This window comes from Ursus americanus, chromosome 7 (genome assembly GCF_024610735.1).
Source record: "Ursus americanus isolate L20-20 chromosome 7, mUrsAme1.1.p, whole genome shotgun sequence".
Classification (NCBI taxonomy): Eukaryota; Metazoa; Chordata; class Mammalia; order Carnivora; family Ursidae; genus Ursus; species Ursus americanus.
This window is the reverse complement of record NC_142133.1, coordinates 23,272,823-23,290,612: the sequence shown is the minus strand read 5'-3', so window position 1 is coordinate 23,290,612 and position 17,790 is coordinate 23,272,823. Positions and strand designations below refer to the sequence as shown.

The window sequence follows — 17,790 nt, the reverse complement described above, 5'->3', positions numbered from 1 at the left end:
TTCACTTTGCATAAAAGTGTATGCATTTTAAAAGCTTTTAATTCATATGGCCAAAATGCATTCCAGAAAAATTGCACCAATTTACACTTATTAATGGCATATGAAATTGTTTTTTCCCTATCCCCTATGCTTCCATTTCTGGCCAAATACAGTCCTAATTACTGTAGCTTTAAAATATAATACATTTTGGAGGCACCTGAATGGCTCAGTCCGTTAAGCATCCGACTTTTGATTTTGGCTCAGGTCATGATCTCAGGGTTGTGAGATGGAGCCCCATTCGGGGCTCTGCACTGGGCGTGCAACCTACTTAAGATTCTCTGTCTCTGTCTCCCTCTCCCTCTGCCCTTCCCCAACCTCTAAAAAAAAAAAAAATTAATACATTTTCATTATCTGGAGGGTCAAGTTCCCCCATATTTTTTTCTTTTTAAAAATTTTGTTGATTAATCATTCAGATATATGTAAACATTTTTAAAGATTTGAAAAGTTACCATGAAAAAGGTCCTTTGGGTTAAAATTGCATACTGGAAGTATTTTTATGGGTGAAATGACATGTCTAAGATTTGCTTTATTCTTTTTTTGGAGTATTTTTATTTTATGTACAGTGAGTTGCCATTATAGTAGGTATCCTGGATATCTGCAGTTAAGGTAGGTATCTTGGATGACCATTCAAGGAAGTTCACTTAATCCAACTGAATGAGGCTAATACCCTAGACGTACTGACGGAAACACTTTCGACGCATATTGAGGCGGTATTTCCGGATCAGATCAGGGCAGTTTGAGCAGACACCGCAAGAACGCAAGGAGAACCCAGGCCACATTTCCTCAGATGGCTCCAATAGAGCTGCTGGTGACCCATCTTGCTCTCTCAGATGCAATGAGGCAAAAAGTAAGATTTGCTTTAAAATACACTAGCCAAGAGAAGGAAAAATGGGGGCAGGATGTAAATAGATAATACAAGATCAGCAAGATAGTGATAACTATTGAACTGTGTCATGGGTTTATTATACTAATTTCTCTCTGTTTGAAATTTTCTGTGCTAAAAGGTAAGAGAAAAAGAAATTCTCTTAAAATTTTCATTAAGTAATAGATGAAGGGCACCTGGGTGGCTCAGTCGGTTAAGCATCTGCCTTCAGCTCAGGTCAGGATCCCCAGTCCCAGGATCAAGTTCCAGGTCCGGCTCCTGCTCAGCAGAGAGTCTGCTTCTTGCTCTGACCCTCCCTCCTCTCGTCCTCTCTCCCTGACTCTATAAAATAAAATAAAATAAAATAAAATAAAATAAAATAAAATAAAATAAAATAAAATAAAATAATAGATTAAATAAGAATCACTTGACATCATTACTATATAAAATCTTGCTCTTAGTATTCACAATATATTTACTTATTGGCTTAATCCCATAACAGACATGAAGTAATTTCAGAATTTCTAACTCATTCTCTTCTGAAAAACAGAATTATTAACTCTAATAAGATATTAATGCATAGTTCTTTTTCTTTTCAGGCTTAGTGCAGGGTGTGCAAACTTTTTCTCTGAAGGGCCAGATAGGAAGTACTTTCAGTTTTGGGTGTCATACTGTCTCTTTTACAACTACTTAACCCTGCCATTGTACTTCAAAAGCAGCTATAGGCAACACATAAATGAATAAGCGTAGATGTGTCTAATAAAACTTAACTTGCAAAAGTAGCCAGTGGACTGGATGTGGTCCATAGGCCTTAATATGTCAAACACTGCCTTAGAATATGTAGTCAAAATGTTGATGTCCAAAGTTCCCTGGATGAGTTTTTTCTGTCCTTGTTCCTTCAGTGTGATTAGGTTATTCTTTTGTAATATGGTTGGGTTCATTTGTTACTATTTGGATTCCATTTTGGTGTCTCTCACATCCTGGTTGAATTAAATAATTTATTTTTTGTGTATGTGAAACATTAAAATGGTTCTAAAAGTCAGAGCTATACAAGGAAGTTTACCTCCAAAAGTATCAGTACCCTCTCAATCCTTTTACCCTGTTCCTACTCCTCTTCCATCCTTTCCACTTTGCTTCCACCCACTCTCTGTAGGTAAACAGCCTTACTGGTTTCTGGTTTATTCTTCCTCTCCCCACTCCCTTTCCTTCTCTTCCATTCCCCTTCCTTTCTTTTCCTTTTCTGTCCCTTCTCCTCCTCCCCTTTCTCCTTCGTCCACAAATAAGCAGACAGAGATGTATTTTCTTTTCCTGTTTTTCTTACATGAAGATAAATACCTTTTCGTATTTTGCTTTTTACACCTAAAACTTTTATCCTGAAATCAATCCATACCCGTTCATAGAGATCTTTCTCATTCTCTTTTATAGCTGTGTGATATGCCTTTGGGTTGCTGCACTATAGCTTGTTCGATTATTCTAAGAGGAGTTACTTTTAAATTATATACTTTTTTTAAAAAATGTTTTACACATATCAAATTATATGACATATCAAAGTATACAGCTCAATGAATTTTCACAAATGGAACTCATAGGGTAACCAGTAACCAGGTCAAGAAACAGAACATTATTAGTGCCTCAAAAGCCTGCCTTGTGCTTCCTTCCTGTTACTGTCCCCACTACCTATGATAACTAACTGCTATCTACTTCTAAGACTAAAGATTAGTTTTATCTACTTTTGCTCTTAATATCAATGGAATTTTCCAATATGCACTCATTTGTGTCTCACTTCTTTCATTCAACATTAGACTGTGAGAATCATCTATATTGTTCTGTGTAGATCATTCATTCATGTTGCTGTATAGTATGCTATTTACCCATTTTTTAGAAGATTGATTTATTTATTTTAGAAAGAATGGGGAGGGGAGGAAGCACAGAATCTTCAAGCAGACTCCCCACTGAGCACAGAGCCCAGCATGGGGCTCAGTCTCAAGACCCAGGAGATTATACCTGAGCCGAAATCACTAGTCAGATGCCAACTGAGCTACCCAGGCACCCCTTATTTATCAACTTAACTGTTGATGGGTATTTGGGGAGTTCCCAGTTAGGAGCTATTACAAATAGTGCTGCCATGAACATTTCAGCACGGGCCTCTGGGACACATAGTCACACGTATCGGTTGGATATTTACTTAGGAGTGGAACGACTATATTACAGAATATACACATTTGGCTTTAGTCTATACTGCTGAACGGTTTTCCAAAATACCAGTTTACACTCCCACCAGCAATATGAGAGCTCTGTTTGCTCCACATCCTGACCAATCCTTGGCAATTTTATTTTAGCTTTTCAGGTGGGTGTGTAGTGGTATACCACAGTGATTTCAAGTCACATTTCCCTGATGATTAACAAAGTGGGGTACCTTTTCATATGTTTATTGACCATTGGGATATGCTGTTTTATGTACTACCTGTTCAAATCTTTTGCCCTTTTCCTATTAGTCTATATTTTCCTTTTTTTTTTTAAGAACTTTTAAAAAAATATTCTGGACACGGGTTGTTTCTTGATATCGTAGGTCGGGTTCCCCAGAAGGAAATCCTGAAAGGAGGATTCTAGTGCAGGTAATTTAATTAGAAAGTGCTCCCTGGAGAAAAGAATATGGGAGTATGAGAAGCAGGATAAGGAAAGGGAAGAAGCCAAGCAAAGGTATGACGTCAGGCAAAGTCCCACTGAGGGTAGTCTGTCCCACAGGGGACCTCTGGGATGTTAGTTATACCTCAGAGTTTGTCCCAGATTGAGACAAGAGAGCTGGGCTTTCATACTCCTGATATGTAATTCTGATACATGCTATGACAGGAATAAACTTTGAAGACATTATGTTAAGTGAAATCACCAGAGCAGAAGGACAGACACTGTATGATTCTATTTATATGAGGTACATAGTTTAGTCAACAACGTAGAGACAGAAAGTAGAATGGTTACCCATACCTGGGGATCAGGGAGAAATAATGGAGAGTTATTATATAATGGGTACAGAGTTTCAGTTTGGAATGATGAAAAAATTCTAGAGATGCATATTAGTCATGTTTGCACAACAATGTGAATGTACTTTGTGCCCCTGAACTATACAGTTTAAAATGATTAAAATAGTAACTTTTATGTTATTCATACTTTACCTCTATAACAATTTTTTTTAATTAAAAGGATTATAGACATGATCAAGTGGGATTTCTCACTGGGATGCAAGGATGGTTTAACATATGCAAACCAATAAATGTGATTCACCACACTAATAGAATGAAAGATTAAAAAAAATATGATCTTGGGGCACCTGGCTGTGTCAGTCAGTGGAGCATACACCTCTTGATCTTGGGGTTGTGGGTTTAAGCCCCACGTTGGGTGTATAGAGATTACTTAAAAAAATAAAATTTAAAAAATTATGATCTAAATAAATGTAGAAAATGAATTTCCCAAAATCCAACACCCTATCATGATAAAAACTCTTAACAAATTTAGAAAGAACACACCTCAACATAATAAAAGTCATATATGACAAACCAGAGCTAACATTATACTCAATGGCGAAAGGGTAAAAACTCTAAGATCAGGAACAAGACAAGGCTGCACACACGCTCTCATCACTTCTATTCATTACAGTACTGAAGTCCTAGCCGGAGCAATTAGGCAAGAAAAAGAGATAAAAGGCATCCAAAACAGAAAGGAAGAGTAAAACTGTCTCTATTTGCAGATTACATAATCTTTTATATAGAAAATCCTAGACTCCATCAAAAACCATCTTAGAACTAATAAACAAATTCAGTAAAGTTGATTATACAAAATCAACATACAAAAATCTGTTACATTTTTATAAACTAAGAAAGATGATGTGAAACAAATTAAAAACCAATACCATTTACAATACCATCAAAGACAATAAAATATTTAGGAATAAATTTAACCGAGAGGTGAAAGATCAGGTGAAAGATCCAAACTATAAGATACTGATGAAAGAAATTGAAGAAAACAAATAAATGGAAAGACATTCATGTTCATGGATTAGAAGAATTACTCTTGGGGCGCCTGGCTGGCTCAGTTGGTAGAGCATGCAACCCTTGATCTCAGGGTTGTGGATTTGAGCCCCACATTGGGTATGGAGATTATTTAAAAATAAAATCTTAAAAAAAAAAAAAAGAATTACTCTTGTTAGAATGTCTATACTACCCAAAGTGATCTACAGATTTGGTGCAATCCCTATTATAATTCCATTGGCATTTTTCACAGCAATAGAAAAAATAATCTTAAAAGTCACATCAAACCACAAAAGACCCCAAATAGCCAAAGCAATCTTAAGAAAAAATAACAAAGCTGGGTGCATCACAATACCTAATTTCAAACTTTATCAGAAAGCTATAGTAATCAAAATAGCATGGTACTGTCATAAGAACAGACATAGACCAATGGAACACAGGGCAGAGCCTAGAAATAAATGCACACATATGTGCTCAACTATTATTTAAAAGGAACCAAGAATCCTCAATGGGAAGGATAGTTTCTTCAATAAAGGGTTTTGGGAAAACTGGATATTCACATGAAAGAATGAAACTAGACCTCTCTCTTATACCACTCACAAAAATTAACTTGAAATAGTTTAAAGACTTGAATGTAGTACTAATAAAACTGGAGGAAGAAAACATAAGGAAAAAGTTCCTTGACTTTGGCAATGGTTTTTAGGATATGGCACCAAAAGTGCAAGCAACAAAAGCAAAAATAAAGTGGAACTTACACAGACGAAAAAGCTTCTGCACAGCCAAAGAAACTCACCAAATTGAAAAGGCAACCTACAGAATGGGGGAAAATATTTGCAAACCATATATCTAATAAGGAGTTAATATCTAAAACATAAAACGAACCCATACATCTCAATAGCAAAAACAAACAAACAAAAAAAAACCCCCCAAAACAAAAAAACCCCAATCTGATTAAAACATTGGCAGAGGATCAAATAGGAATTTTTCCAAAGAGGACATACAGATGGCCAACAGGTACATGAAAAGGTCTTCAATATCAGTCATCACCAGGGAAATACAAGTCAAAACCACAATGAGGTATCACCTCACACCTGTTAGGAAGGCTAGCATCAAAAAGACAAGAAGTAACAAATGTTAGCAAGGATGTGGAGGAATTGGAACCCTTGTGCACTATCGGTAGGAATGTAAACTGGTGCAGCCACTATGGACAACAGTGTGGAGGTTCCTCAAAAATTGAAAATAAGGGGCCCATGGGTGGAACAGTCAGTTGGGCCATAGACTCTTGGCTTTGGCTCAGGTCATGATCTCAGGGTCATGACATCAAGCCCTGTGTCGGGCTCCATGCTCAGCGAAGAGTCTCCTTGAGTTTCTCTCTCCCTCTCCATTTGCTCCTCTCCCCAGCATGTGTGTACTCTCTCTCTCTAAAATAAGTAAAAAAATCTTCATTAAAAAATTGAAAATTAAACTGCTATATGATCTAGCAATGCCACTTCTGGGTATATATCTAAAGGAAATAAAAGCAGGATCATGAAGAGATACCTGTACTCCCATGTTCATTATAGCATTGTTCACAATTGTCAAGACATGGAAGTAACCTCAGTGTCCATTGATGACAGGCAGATGGTTAAACAATGGAATATTATTAAGCCATAAAAAAGAGAGAAATCCTGCCTTTCATGACAACATTGATGGAGCTTAGGGGCATTATACTAAGCAAAATAAGTCAGACAAAGACAAATACTCTGTATTCTTACTTACATGTGAAATCAAAAAATCTCTTGGAAGTAGAGAATAGAATGGTGGTTGCCAGTGATTGCAATGGAGCAATGTTGGTCAAAGGATACCAGTTTACAGCATAAGATGAATACGCTCTGGAGATCTAACATACAGAATGGTGACTGTAATCAACAACACTTTATTATGTACTTATAAGTTTTAAGAGAGTAGATCTTAAATGTTATCACCACACAGAAAAGAATGGTAATTATGAGAGGGGATGGAGGTGTATCTTGTATTGTAACCATTTTGCAATGAAAATGTGTATAAAATCATCACTTGTACACCTTAAACTTACATATGTTATATGTCAATAATATCTGAAGAAAGCTGGAAAAAATTTTAATTGGTTTCCATCTCATCTAAATTATGTTCTAAAAGCTTTTTTATTGACATGTAAATGTAGCCCTGGTATCTTATTAAGTGGGGAAAAAATACTATATATTGTCTATGATATGATCTCATGTGTGTGCACATGCGCACGTGTGTCTGTGTGACAGTTTGGAAGCATCTAGGTAGTTGAGATATTAGTGGAATTTTTTTCCATTTTTTTTCCTTTTTCTCTTTTATCTTATTACCTGTAGTGTCTGATTTTCCTGCAGTGAAGACATATTCTTACAAGTTAACTTACATAACTATGTATATAGTTTTTGTTAATGTGTTTATTATTGAATATATTAAGAATTGTGAATTAGCTATGTGTCTATTTTGTATAACACATGTTAATATTATTTATGCATTGGGACCACTACATTAATGGTAATTTAATTTTATTTTTATTCTTACGTTATGAATTTCTTGAGATTCTTTTTTTCATCCTCTACTCTTAGCACAGTTACTGGCACACAGTTGCAATAGAAACGGAAATACTGCAATACTGTCAGCTAATGAAGTATGGAATAATGCCCTAGACAGTAACTTCCTTTCCTTTCTGCCAATGGAGGGCAACATGAACAAGCTGCTGGACTGGTGATCGTGTTCATCTTCTCACATCTATCAACAAAGTTCAAGAAAGTCAATATTAAACTTTCAACAAACAAAAGCAGCATAAGTTGAATCTATAAAACTTTAGTAGGAAGAGCTCCTGTCTGGCTTCTCTGCCTACAGTCTCACCTCTTTCCAACGCCTGCACTACAGTGCTGCTAGAATTTTCCTCTTAAAGGAGAAATCTGATATCATTCCCTTCTGTGTGTGTGTGTGTGTGTGTGTGTGTGTGTGTGTGTGTGTGTGTTTTAAGCTGCAGTTGAACCCTATTGCCTATAGGAAAAAGCCAATTCTTTAGTGTGGTATTTTGTTTTCTTTACGATATGACTTCAACTTTCATTTCCCACCATTCTCCACCCCTGGGAAAGTGTGTTTTTTAGCCACATGAACCTATTCATGACTCCCCAAACACCCTGTGCTCCTCTGTAGTTTGATGCATTGCTTCTGTAGTTTTCCCACCGAAAATTCCCTGATCCTCCTCTCCCCATTAAACATCTCCTTTTCATTCAAGGGCTGGCTGAAAAGTCTTCTCTCTGTGAAGCCTTTCTTGGCATTCCATTAAAACTGAACCTTGTCTTTCCTTCGAATGGCACATATCACGCATTGCACTGTTTTAGAATAGCTGACTATAATGTCTCTGAAGGTTCCTGTGTCATAAGGAAACATCTTATTCATCTTTGTATCCCTAGTGCCTGGGGCATAATAAATACTCAAAATGCATTTTCACTGGCCAGAAGAAAAGGAGCTAAGCAGGAAGTTCTCATATTGAACAAAACACACTGGATAAAATTTTAGATTGACATTGTGGCATGTAGCTGGTGCTTCTCACATGTTCAGGAAGTATCAGGCATTGCCAAAGGGTTATTTTTTGAAATATACAGGAATTTTTTGGTGAATTTTAATTTCTTCACCTCTTCTTAGTGGCCAGATTTTTTTATGTAGTACTTGTCAAGAGAGGGTCCTTTCACACAGAAGTGCAGGGATATTATGCTGTTTAGAGTGTGGAGAAATCCTGGAAGCACCACGTCACTTGATTTCTAGGCCAGGTGGAATTCCACTTTCCTGCTTCTCTGGAGACAAGGGATGATCTACGGTCTGTGTGTACTCTGCACGCTCAATAACCGATTCCAGTCTCATTTACGCCCTTATGCTGAGATCAGCATTCAAGAGTACAATGAGGGGAGAGGAAGCATTCCTTTCATGATTCCACCTCAGACTTGAGCACCACACTATGTTTAAAAACACATGATATATATACCGGTAAGTAGACACAGATGATGTTTTGTAGAGGTAATCATTACTATACCATCTGTCAGGTTCTGCAGTTGGTTAAAGAAAAGAAAAGAAATTAGCTTGGCAGGATTTGCTCCTCACAAAATCATGTTGATTTTTGCCAATTCCGTGTAATTCGATATGCCCTTGCAAAATGAGTAAAAGAAAAGTGCTTTCACATTGTGCTACAGGAAAAATATGGCCATTGTTCTTATGACCCTTGTTAAATAAATTTTTAAAAAAATCAAGTGTGAGTTAGAGAGGGCCATAGTAAAAAGAGAGGGAGAGAGAGAGAAATAAAGGAGAGACAGCTGGGTAACTAATTCAGAATTACCAAAACTCGAAAGTCGTTTGTAGCTATAATATAATTGATATACTATTGCCCTATCTTAAACTAAAAAGAAGAAAGGTGAGATCTAAAGCCTTCTGGGATCAAAATATGCCCATTGCAGGACTTGGAAACCTGTTGTTAGACTTATGCTAGTACATTTCCACAGATGGTGTGCGTGTGATTATGAAAGGTGACATTAACATGCAGACGATCTCTTCCTAATTTAGACTCAAAGTTTTCACATGATTAATGTGAGATACAGAAGATGGAGCCATTATTACCCACTAACATTATTGCAGCCAGTTCCATGGCTGTCTACTATGTTGATTTCACAGTGATTTTGGAAGAGGCTAATTGAAATTTACCAAATACAAGTAAAGAGCCTACTTCTGATTTGTTGTCCATTTTACTTTCATTAAACAAAATGATGACTAAGGATTTCAAATTGGAATACATTCTAAACAAACGTTGGTGAATCGGTTTTAGTGAAGGCTGGTTTGTATGTAGTGCTTCCAGTTTCTGCTGTGAGTGGAGGACACACGTAAGAGAATTACAAGTACCCCATAGTCATATTAGCCAAATTTTGTTATTTTCTTTTAAAATAGTATCTTTTAATAAATTATATTTCCTGCTACTTACCAATCAAGTCATTTAAATGAAAGTCATGAAAAATGAGTTATTTTCACAAAGTTATTCGTTCAGCTACTACAGAGCACACACTATGCAGGGTGCTGGTACTATAGATCTGTCAGCAAAAAAAAAAAAAAAAAGTTTTGGTTTATACCTTGCATGAACAGGTCATATATGTCAGGGTATAAGCCACAAATTGTGTGGCATTTTATTTTTAACATGCTAATCAGCTCCCTCTGTTTCATCATGGCATTCCACCAAATATTTAAGCTTCTGTTAATTTGAAAAGAATTGCCCTCTTGTTTGGCTATCTGAGAAACTACAGAAATGGTTCTAGGTGTTATCCACACTTTCCACATGCAACTCTGTGCTAGATAGCTTCATTTGGGGGTTTTAGTTTCAATCTCCCTCTGTCTTTCTCTGTGCCAGGAGGCTGACCTCTGTGGCCTGCATCATCTGGGTTCTCTTGCTCTTTGCTTCTCATGGCATTCAGCAGTGGGGAGCACTGGCTGTTAATATAAGTGAGAAGGATAGAGACATTGGGATATTCTTTCCCAATTTTTTCTTCTGCCCCATGATGATGGCAGTGGCCCCATTCTCTGTGGACCTAGCTCCTGTCCAGTGGCTCCTCTAACAAGACTATGGTCGTGCAGAATTCTGGTAACAGTTTCATCCTCTTGCCCCTTCTGGCTGAGGACTGAAGGGGATCCCCGCTATTGCTCATCCCTGGGCGCTTTACCTACCCTCTGTTGGTTCGCTTAACTCCCCATGCCTAAGTTGTCCCTTCACAAAATTCTGTTTAGTTAAGCACCTTCAGAGTGCCCCCTGTTTCCCGCTGGGACTCAAGAGAATCCCCCCCCCACAACAAAAAATAACTTCATATCTGGGGAAAGGTTTTCCGTGGTAACACAAGAGATTGAGAGCAATTTGAACTATATCTGATACGCCAGAATGATGGAATTCCGTTTCCAAGCAACTTGAAGACCATCTCTTCTGCACTTCCAGAACATAATTATACAATACAGTTGGGTGGTTAATTTAATTATTTATAAAGTTAACTAACTGACTGGAAAAGAATTCAGTCCTGATTTTTCGTTTTGCTTTGCATCCAGTGTAAATAGAATGAATACTAGCTGAGAGGTGGACAAGCAATGGCCTAGGGGCCAAACCTGACTCACTAGCTTTTTTTGCAAATAAAGCTTTTCCACAACACAGCTTTTTCTTTACCCATAGTCTGTGGCTGCTTTATGCTAGCATGGCAGAGGTGATCAGTTGCAACAGAGACCCTATGGGGTCAGAGACCCACAAAGCCTAAAATATTTACTACCTGGCCTTTTACAGAAAAGGTTTGCCCCCATCTGAACTAATTGATTGAATGATGTATTTGCCATTTTATTTCATTTGGCCTCATTTAGATATAACCTTCTTTGTGTCTTGTATGTTCAATATGCTATCTTGCACATGTGGTAGCTCAATAAATATTAATGAGAAGGTGAGAATGCACTGACAAATATAGAACCCATAACCTTAGTTTTATCCTAAATTCAGAGAATACATTTTTATTCTTTTGCAGATCTACATCTTTTTCTAGGAGTAGAAGTATTTAATTGTTTTAGCCCACATTTATTTTCAGTAGCCTAAAAGCACCAGTGCCTTCTGTAGAAACCTATTTGCTGGTTTCTGTCTGTTTTATTAATGATCCATCATTTATTCTGACATAGGCTAGGTTCTGTTTTAATCAGGTAATACTGATGCCTGTCTCTAGGATTAAATGGGTAGAAAATAGAAGTTGGGAGTAGGCTTACAGTCAGAATAAGAAAATGATTTTTTTCCCCTTTTAAAGGTCCATTTTATAATATTTTTCCTTTTCTATACTTGTTATTTTCTCCTCTATCAGGTTTTCATTTGCTTAGTAGCTTTCCATCAGTAGCATTGGAAGTAGGAATGAGTCACCACCTATTGCACGGGATTAAGGAATTAGAGGAACCATGCAAACACAAGGAACTGATCACCTGATAGGACAGTCATACCCTGGAAATACCTGGTAAGTGACCATTAACTTACAAGATTATTTCACGTCCTATCACAGCAAACTAGTTAAAGGAATAGGATAGCACCACCTCACCTAAGACCAAGAAACTGAAAGAAAGAAGAAACTTTACACCAAGAGACACTTTTAGGCATACCATAAATACATGGACTATACTCATAAGAGAGCCCATCAGGTTCTCACTGAAAAAGTATTCATTCTTTTAGACTGTTTTAACAATCTGTGAATTCCCTACACACAGAAAATGAGAAGCAGCAAATTAAAACGGGACTCTCAGTAGAGATATTGTCAGCAACAAAAAGCGAGAGCTATTCAATGTAAAATTAAAAACTCAAAACATAGTTGTCTTGGGTTTGTGAATGTAGGTCGAACACTCATGCACTTCTTAAGGGCCTGTGAAAGCATAATTATATTAAAAGCACAACAGTCATTTAGGTCGATTGCGAGGTTATATTTCTTTAATAAAAGGTCAATTTCTGTTCAGAGTATGCTGTCCAATAAAGCTTAGACAGTGATACCTTTCTAGAAGATTTGCATCAAAATGATAACAACTGAAACACAGTCTGAGTGCTGAAAAGGTTAAATACCATTATATGCTGCTGAGAAATAAAAGAATACATGATGTTTACATATTCTCCTAAGTTTTTCTCTGAAAAAAAGTTATATAGACTTGGGAAAAACCTATCTTGAAAGCCATTTATTTTATGATCTCAATGTCTTTTTAGTTCTTCAAATTCACTAGCAAGCAGTAATCACTTGCTTATGCTTCCTCTAGGTCATTAAGTTAATTAGAATAGTCCTTCTCGGAAGTTGCTTTGCTGTGAGCTCTTGCCAATTGTTAGGAATTTAAACCGGTCACCATGGTTGAAAGAACACTCTTTGACATATTGACAGCAAGTGCCCATAATAGCAAGGCGCTGTCCTAAATGCCAGGGGCACAAGGATGAATTTAAAAATGTCAGTCTCCAAGAGTTCCCCATTTACTCAGAAGAGCGTGTCAGCAAATCAGTGCCATTTAGAGCAAGTTACAGAAATAAAGGGAGGTTAGATACTATGCAAGGCACAAAACAGGAAGTGGTCAACTCAACCCAAGGAAGAGGAATGTTTCACAGAGACTGGGCACTTGAATCCTGAAGGACGAATGGGAGTTGACCTGGTGAGGAAGCAGAAAAGACCTTTTCAGACAGGTGTGGTAGCATGGAATATAGTGGGGAATTAGTGCGGGTTCACTTTTTTGGCCACAAAGCAGTAGGGCATTTGAGAGGAACCATTGAAAGTGGGCTGAGAGGAGGACCCCTCTCTCGGCCTCGTCATCTTTTTCCGAGTTTCTTTCCCTCTGTGCAGTTTACATGGGGGACAGAGCAGGCCTACTGCCTAAGCAGGTGCCCAGTAAGAAACGATGCCAGTATGCCCATTTTACAGTTGAGGAAACTGACGCTCAACTGATGCTCAAAGAAGTTAAACCACATACCTACTTCTTCTCTCCTTCTCATTAGATAACATTTCTCTTAAAACTACGTTAGATAATTAAGACATATGCCTTTTGTGATCTTAGGTGAGTTTAAAATCTTATTCATTAGCTCAAGAGGACTTAGAGAGCTTGTTGAAAAGTGTATGAGAGATTGGATTTCTTGATGGCATTTCTTCTTAAATATTCATGAAGTAATGGTGTCAATCTTTTAAAAAAAACAACCCAGCTTTTTTGAGAATTGACAATTCAGCCGTGTAAGGTATCCAGTTAAATGATTTTTAGTATATTCACAGAACTGTGCATCTGTCACAACTTTAGAATATTTTCATTTTCTCAAAAAGAAACCAGGCATCCCTAAGCCACTAACCTCATTTCCTCCCAACTGCCCCAGATCTAGGCAACCAGTAATCTACTTTTTATCTATACAGATAGATATATCTGTACATTTCTGGACATTTCACATTAATGGAATCATACAACATGTAGTACCTTGTGACTGGTTTCTTTAAACTTAACATAATGTTTTCAGGATTCATCCATGTTGTAGCATGTATCATACTTTATTCTTTTTTATTGCCAAAACATTCTATTGTATCGATATAATACATTTCGTTTATTCATTTATCGTTCATGGACATTTGGGTTATTTCCATTTTTTGGCTATTACAAACAATGGTGCCATTCTGTTGTATTTGTGTTATTTTTATTATACTTGCTTATGGAGTGATTAGCTCTGTAAATATGTGTCACCCAATATGTGTTTGGGGTGAGTCTATCACTTACTATAGTAGATCAGCATGGAGATAAACATGGATGCTTTTGGTATACAGGTAGTATCATGTATGTGTAACCTGCAGGGGAAGCCTCAATTATAACACACAGGAGGGAATCTTTCTCTAGTGACTTCTAAATGGGATCATGGTCCATAACAAACATTTAACTTCTGATCAGAAGAGAGCTGACTGAACAAATAACTCGGGACCTAGTCAGATAGGTATGATTTTTTCCAAAGTCCTTTCCTGTTGGATTTAACTTTTGAAGAAAGGATGAATTCAGGATAAATAAATGACTACCAAGTTAAAAAAAAAAATACCTGAAAGAAATCTTGAGTAATCTCTTCCTAAGTGAAAGGCAGATAGGAGGAAACTTTTGGATTTAATCTTACAGGATGTTGCAATTTGAGGACCATTAAATTGTGTATAATGTACAATCCCTTTTTTGCCAGACAAAGAAGTTTCCTGATTGTACTCTCGAGATATTATAAAGCATTTCTAAGGCTGCTGTTAAACTAGGGAATTGTGAATTGGTAGGTTTTCAAATAAGTTACTCCAGACCTCAGTCTGGTCTAAAGCTTCCTGTTTTTACAATTAACTCCTCATGTTTCTTTGTTGAGTGTGTATGTGTGCGTGCGTGTGTGTGTGTGTGTGTGTGTGTGTAAAAGCTAAAGATAGATCAGGAAGCATCTGGGGCCATTTGGCTGTACAAGGGAATCCAGATTTGTGAGGGCTATCTACTACATGTAAACTGAATACACGATTCTATCTTAATGTGCTAACCCTTCGGTCATCACTGTCCAAAATGCCCCTAGCTTATTGTACCTGGTATTAATTCTTTATGAGTTTTTCATCTATGGATGAAGCAAGTGGGTATATCTGAGGACAAACCCCAGTATACGCATGAATACTTCCATGTTGTTTGGTTGAGCTTCCTAGGGATTACAAAGAAAAGTGGGCATGTCAGGCACTGGGCTGCTCTGAAAGCCATGCTTTCTTCTTGGTGCCAGCTCTTTCTTGGTCTGCCTTTCCAAATAAAGGATTGTGGTTAAGAAAGAGTCATCAAGAGCAAAAGGAAAAAATTGCTAGCGACCAGGATGACCCAAAGCTGTGTACTAGCCCAGGCAATACAAGGCTCTACTCTGTGTACGCCTTGCAAAGTGCCACATGAATGCATCCTAATTTTAATGAAGATGATTCTGGAAGGGCATTTCTCTAGTCTCTACAGCAAGATCCTTTCTCCTCTAACTAAAGTAGGAGAAGTTACATTTCAAGTTTTTTCCTAAAGATTCTTCATTTGGGGGAATAATGATGAAAACAACATCAATAACATTTATGGAGCACTTACTATAGATTGCCATTTAATTTAACCCTATTATTAGCCCTGCTTTATATATGAAGAGAGTGAAGCACAGAGAGGTTCACTAGCCTGCCTAGGCTCACACAGCTGGGAAGTATCAGAGCCTGGAATTGAAGCAGGCAGGAAGACTCTAGAGCCCATGCTCTCAATTACCTAATTAAGAAATTTTGCTGTTTCTTAGTGTTATAAAATATTTTTACTGCTACTTTAAAATATCATATAAGTACTCAAAGTAGAGATTTATGTAAATGTAAACAGCAAACAGTACAAAACTGTAATACTATATTTATTTTCTCAAAAAAAAAATTGTTTTACATGCCCATTTTGTCCCAGGGAAAAGGTTTTTATGTTCCTTCAAAATGAGGAGTAACATTTGATTTTGCTGGGGAACTGTTAAAATTATTTTGATGATTCCAGTCGTGCATAGCATAGAGATTTAAGACAAATATGTAATCTGTCACCCATCTTGGATGACTTCCAAATGTTTCCTTTTAGTAGTTCTTGATTTTGTTTGGATTTTTTTTTTTTTTCAATAGCCAAATAGTCAAACAACAATGTCTGAATCACGTTTGCTCCAGTCAGGGAATACCAACATGCTGAAAGACAGCTTTGGTTATTTAAAATCCTACTACATTCACTTGCAACTTTGAAGAGCATTCATGCTTTAGTGACCTGTATTTTTTAAAGAGAAGAGGAAAAAAGAAAAAAAACAAGCAAAACCAAGTTTGCAGCTCAAGTCCCTCTTTTGCTATCTGCTGCACTGAGTTTTCCTACTCCGTTTTGCGGGCGAAGGCACGCTTAAGAGATCAAATCAAACTGTCCGAAAAAGGCTGTCTGCATCCCTCCTGTTTAAAAGAGAAGGATTTCGTTCCCTCTCCTTCACACATCAAAGAAGGCACTCGGGGAGGAAATAAACCATAATTAGGCATGAGCGACCGAGCAGACAGACCCCTTGCTCTGCCTTCCCCATCCCCGCCCCCCACGCCCTGGCAGCAGTCCCGAGCTCCCTCGAGGCGCGGGTCACCGCAGCAGCTGCAGCGAGCGCGCGTCCACGCCCGCGCCCGCCGCCAAAATCTGGGCGGCGGCGGGCCCGGCCCGGGGGCGCGCGCGCTCGGGAGCGCGCTCATGCAGCGGTTTTCTTCTCCCACAATCCAGAGGCTGCGGCGCGGGAGGGGCGGAGAGTCGGCGGAAGGATATGGGCGCGGAGGGAGAAGCGCGCTCCCTTTGACGGAGGGCTCGTGGCTCTGGTTGGGCGGCGAGGAGTGGGGTGTGATGCGGCACTGCGGTTCTGAGGCCGTTACTCCGGCTCCTCCAGAGAGGGCGGAGGAGGAGGCTGGAGCGCGGCGGAGATTTTGTGCCAGGGCTTCCCAGAGGCGCGCTGAAAAGGCTGCGGGGCTCAGGAAACTGGGGGGTTAGGGACACACATTCAAGCCCCCACCCCCCGGGAGGGGAAGGGGGCTGGAGGCGAGGCTTGAGGGCGGCGGAGAGATGGTGTCTGCTCGGGGGGAAGGGGCGAGCCCTCCCTGTCGTTGGTGAGGGGCTGCGGGCAGGGGAGGCTCCGCGGGTCGAATCGGTTCCATGCCCACTGGTGGGTGGAACGTGTTGAGCGGAACGCGGAGGTCCAGCCTGGCTGCCGCTCGGAACCCGTAACGTGGTATCTAACGTGGTATTTCATTTAGACCACGTTGGGATTAATTCATTGTGGGCAGCTTCGCTGGTCTGGTTCCTCCAGGAGCTGGGCAACCTTGACGGGCTTTTTGTCTTGCTGCTCCAGCCCCCTTTCCCTTCCTCCTCCTCCAGATGCCTTTTCTCTGCCCCTCCTCGCCCGGTACAGACATTTCCAGCGCAAGCTGCCGCTCGTGGCTGCTGTCGAAGCCGTTTCTCGGGTTTTCGACTCCTTCCCCTCTGGGGTGTTTTTTGAGGAGGGAGAGTTTTTCTCCCCTCCGCGATGGGATTTTCTTCCTGTGCCAAAATGGACTTTCATTGATTTCTATTTACTTCTTCAACGTTTAGTGATCTATTCCCTAGGCGTATTTTTGTGGTAGTTCCCTTTTTCAAATACATTATCTGTAAAATGGAGAACGAGATTTTTACTCCCCTTCTGGAGCAGTTTATGACCAGCCCCTTGGTCACTTGGGTAAGTAGGGTGTTATTTATTGTATATTTTGCTGCATTATTTGTAGCTGCGGAGATGGAGATGGGCGTTCGTGTCCTTATGAT

At 38.9% G+C, this 17,790-nt stretch overlaps 1 protein-coding gene and 1 long non-coding RNA gene across 10 annotated transcripts in view; both read left to right on the top strand.

Annotated features, from left to right (window-relative positions):
* The window catches only part of LOC123785941 (uncharacterized), a 57,492-nt gene extending 49,073 nt beyond the window's left edge, over positions 1 to 8,419 (top strand). For both annotated transcript variants that reach the window (XR_006777825.2, XR_006777826.2), the window contains exon 7: positions 7,530 to 8,419. This is a non-coding gene — a long non-coding RNA (uncharacterized LOC123785941). The remainder of the gene's footprint in view (positions 1 to 7,529) is intronic.
* An 8,395-nt stretch (positions 8,420 to 16,814) lies between these two features.
* The window catches only part of CCDC88A (coiled-coil and HOOK domain protein 88A), a 120,842-nt gene continuing 119,866 nt past the window's right edge, over positions 16,815 to 17,790 (top strand). For 3 of the 8 annotated variants that reach the window (XM_087863411.1, XM_045788001.2, XM_087863414.1), the window contains exon 1: positions 16,815 to 17,707. In XM_087863411.1, the coding sequence (XP_087719537.1) occupies positions 17,645 to 17,707 (63 nt within the window). In that variant the 5' untranslated portion in view covers positions 16,815 to 17,644. The remainder of the gene's footprint in view (positions 17,708 to 17,790) is intronic. The other 5 variants (XM_045788004.2, XM_087863413.1, XM_045788003.2 and 2 more) reach the window with 3 other exon arrangements.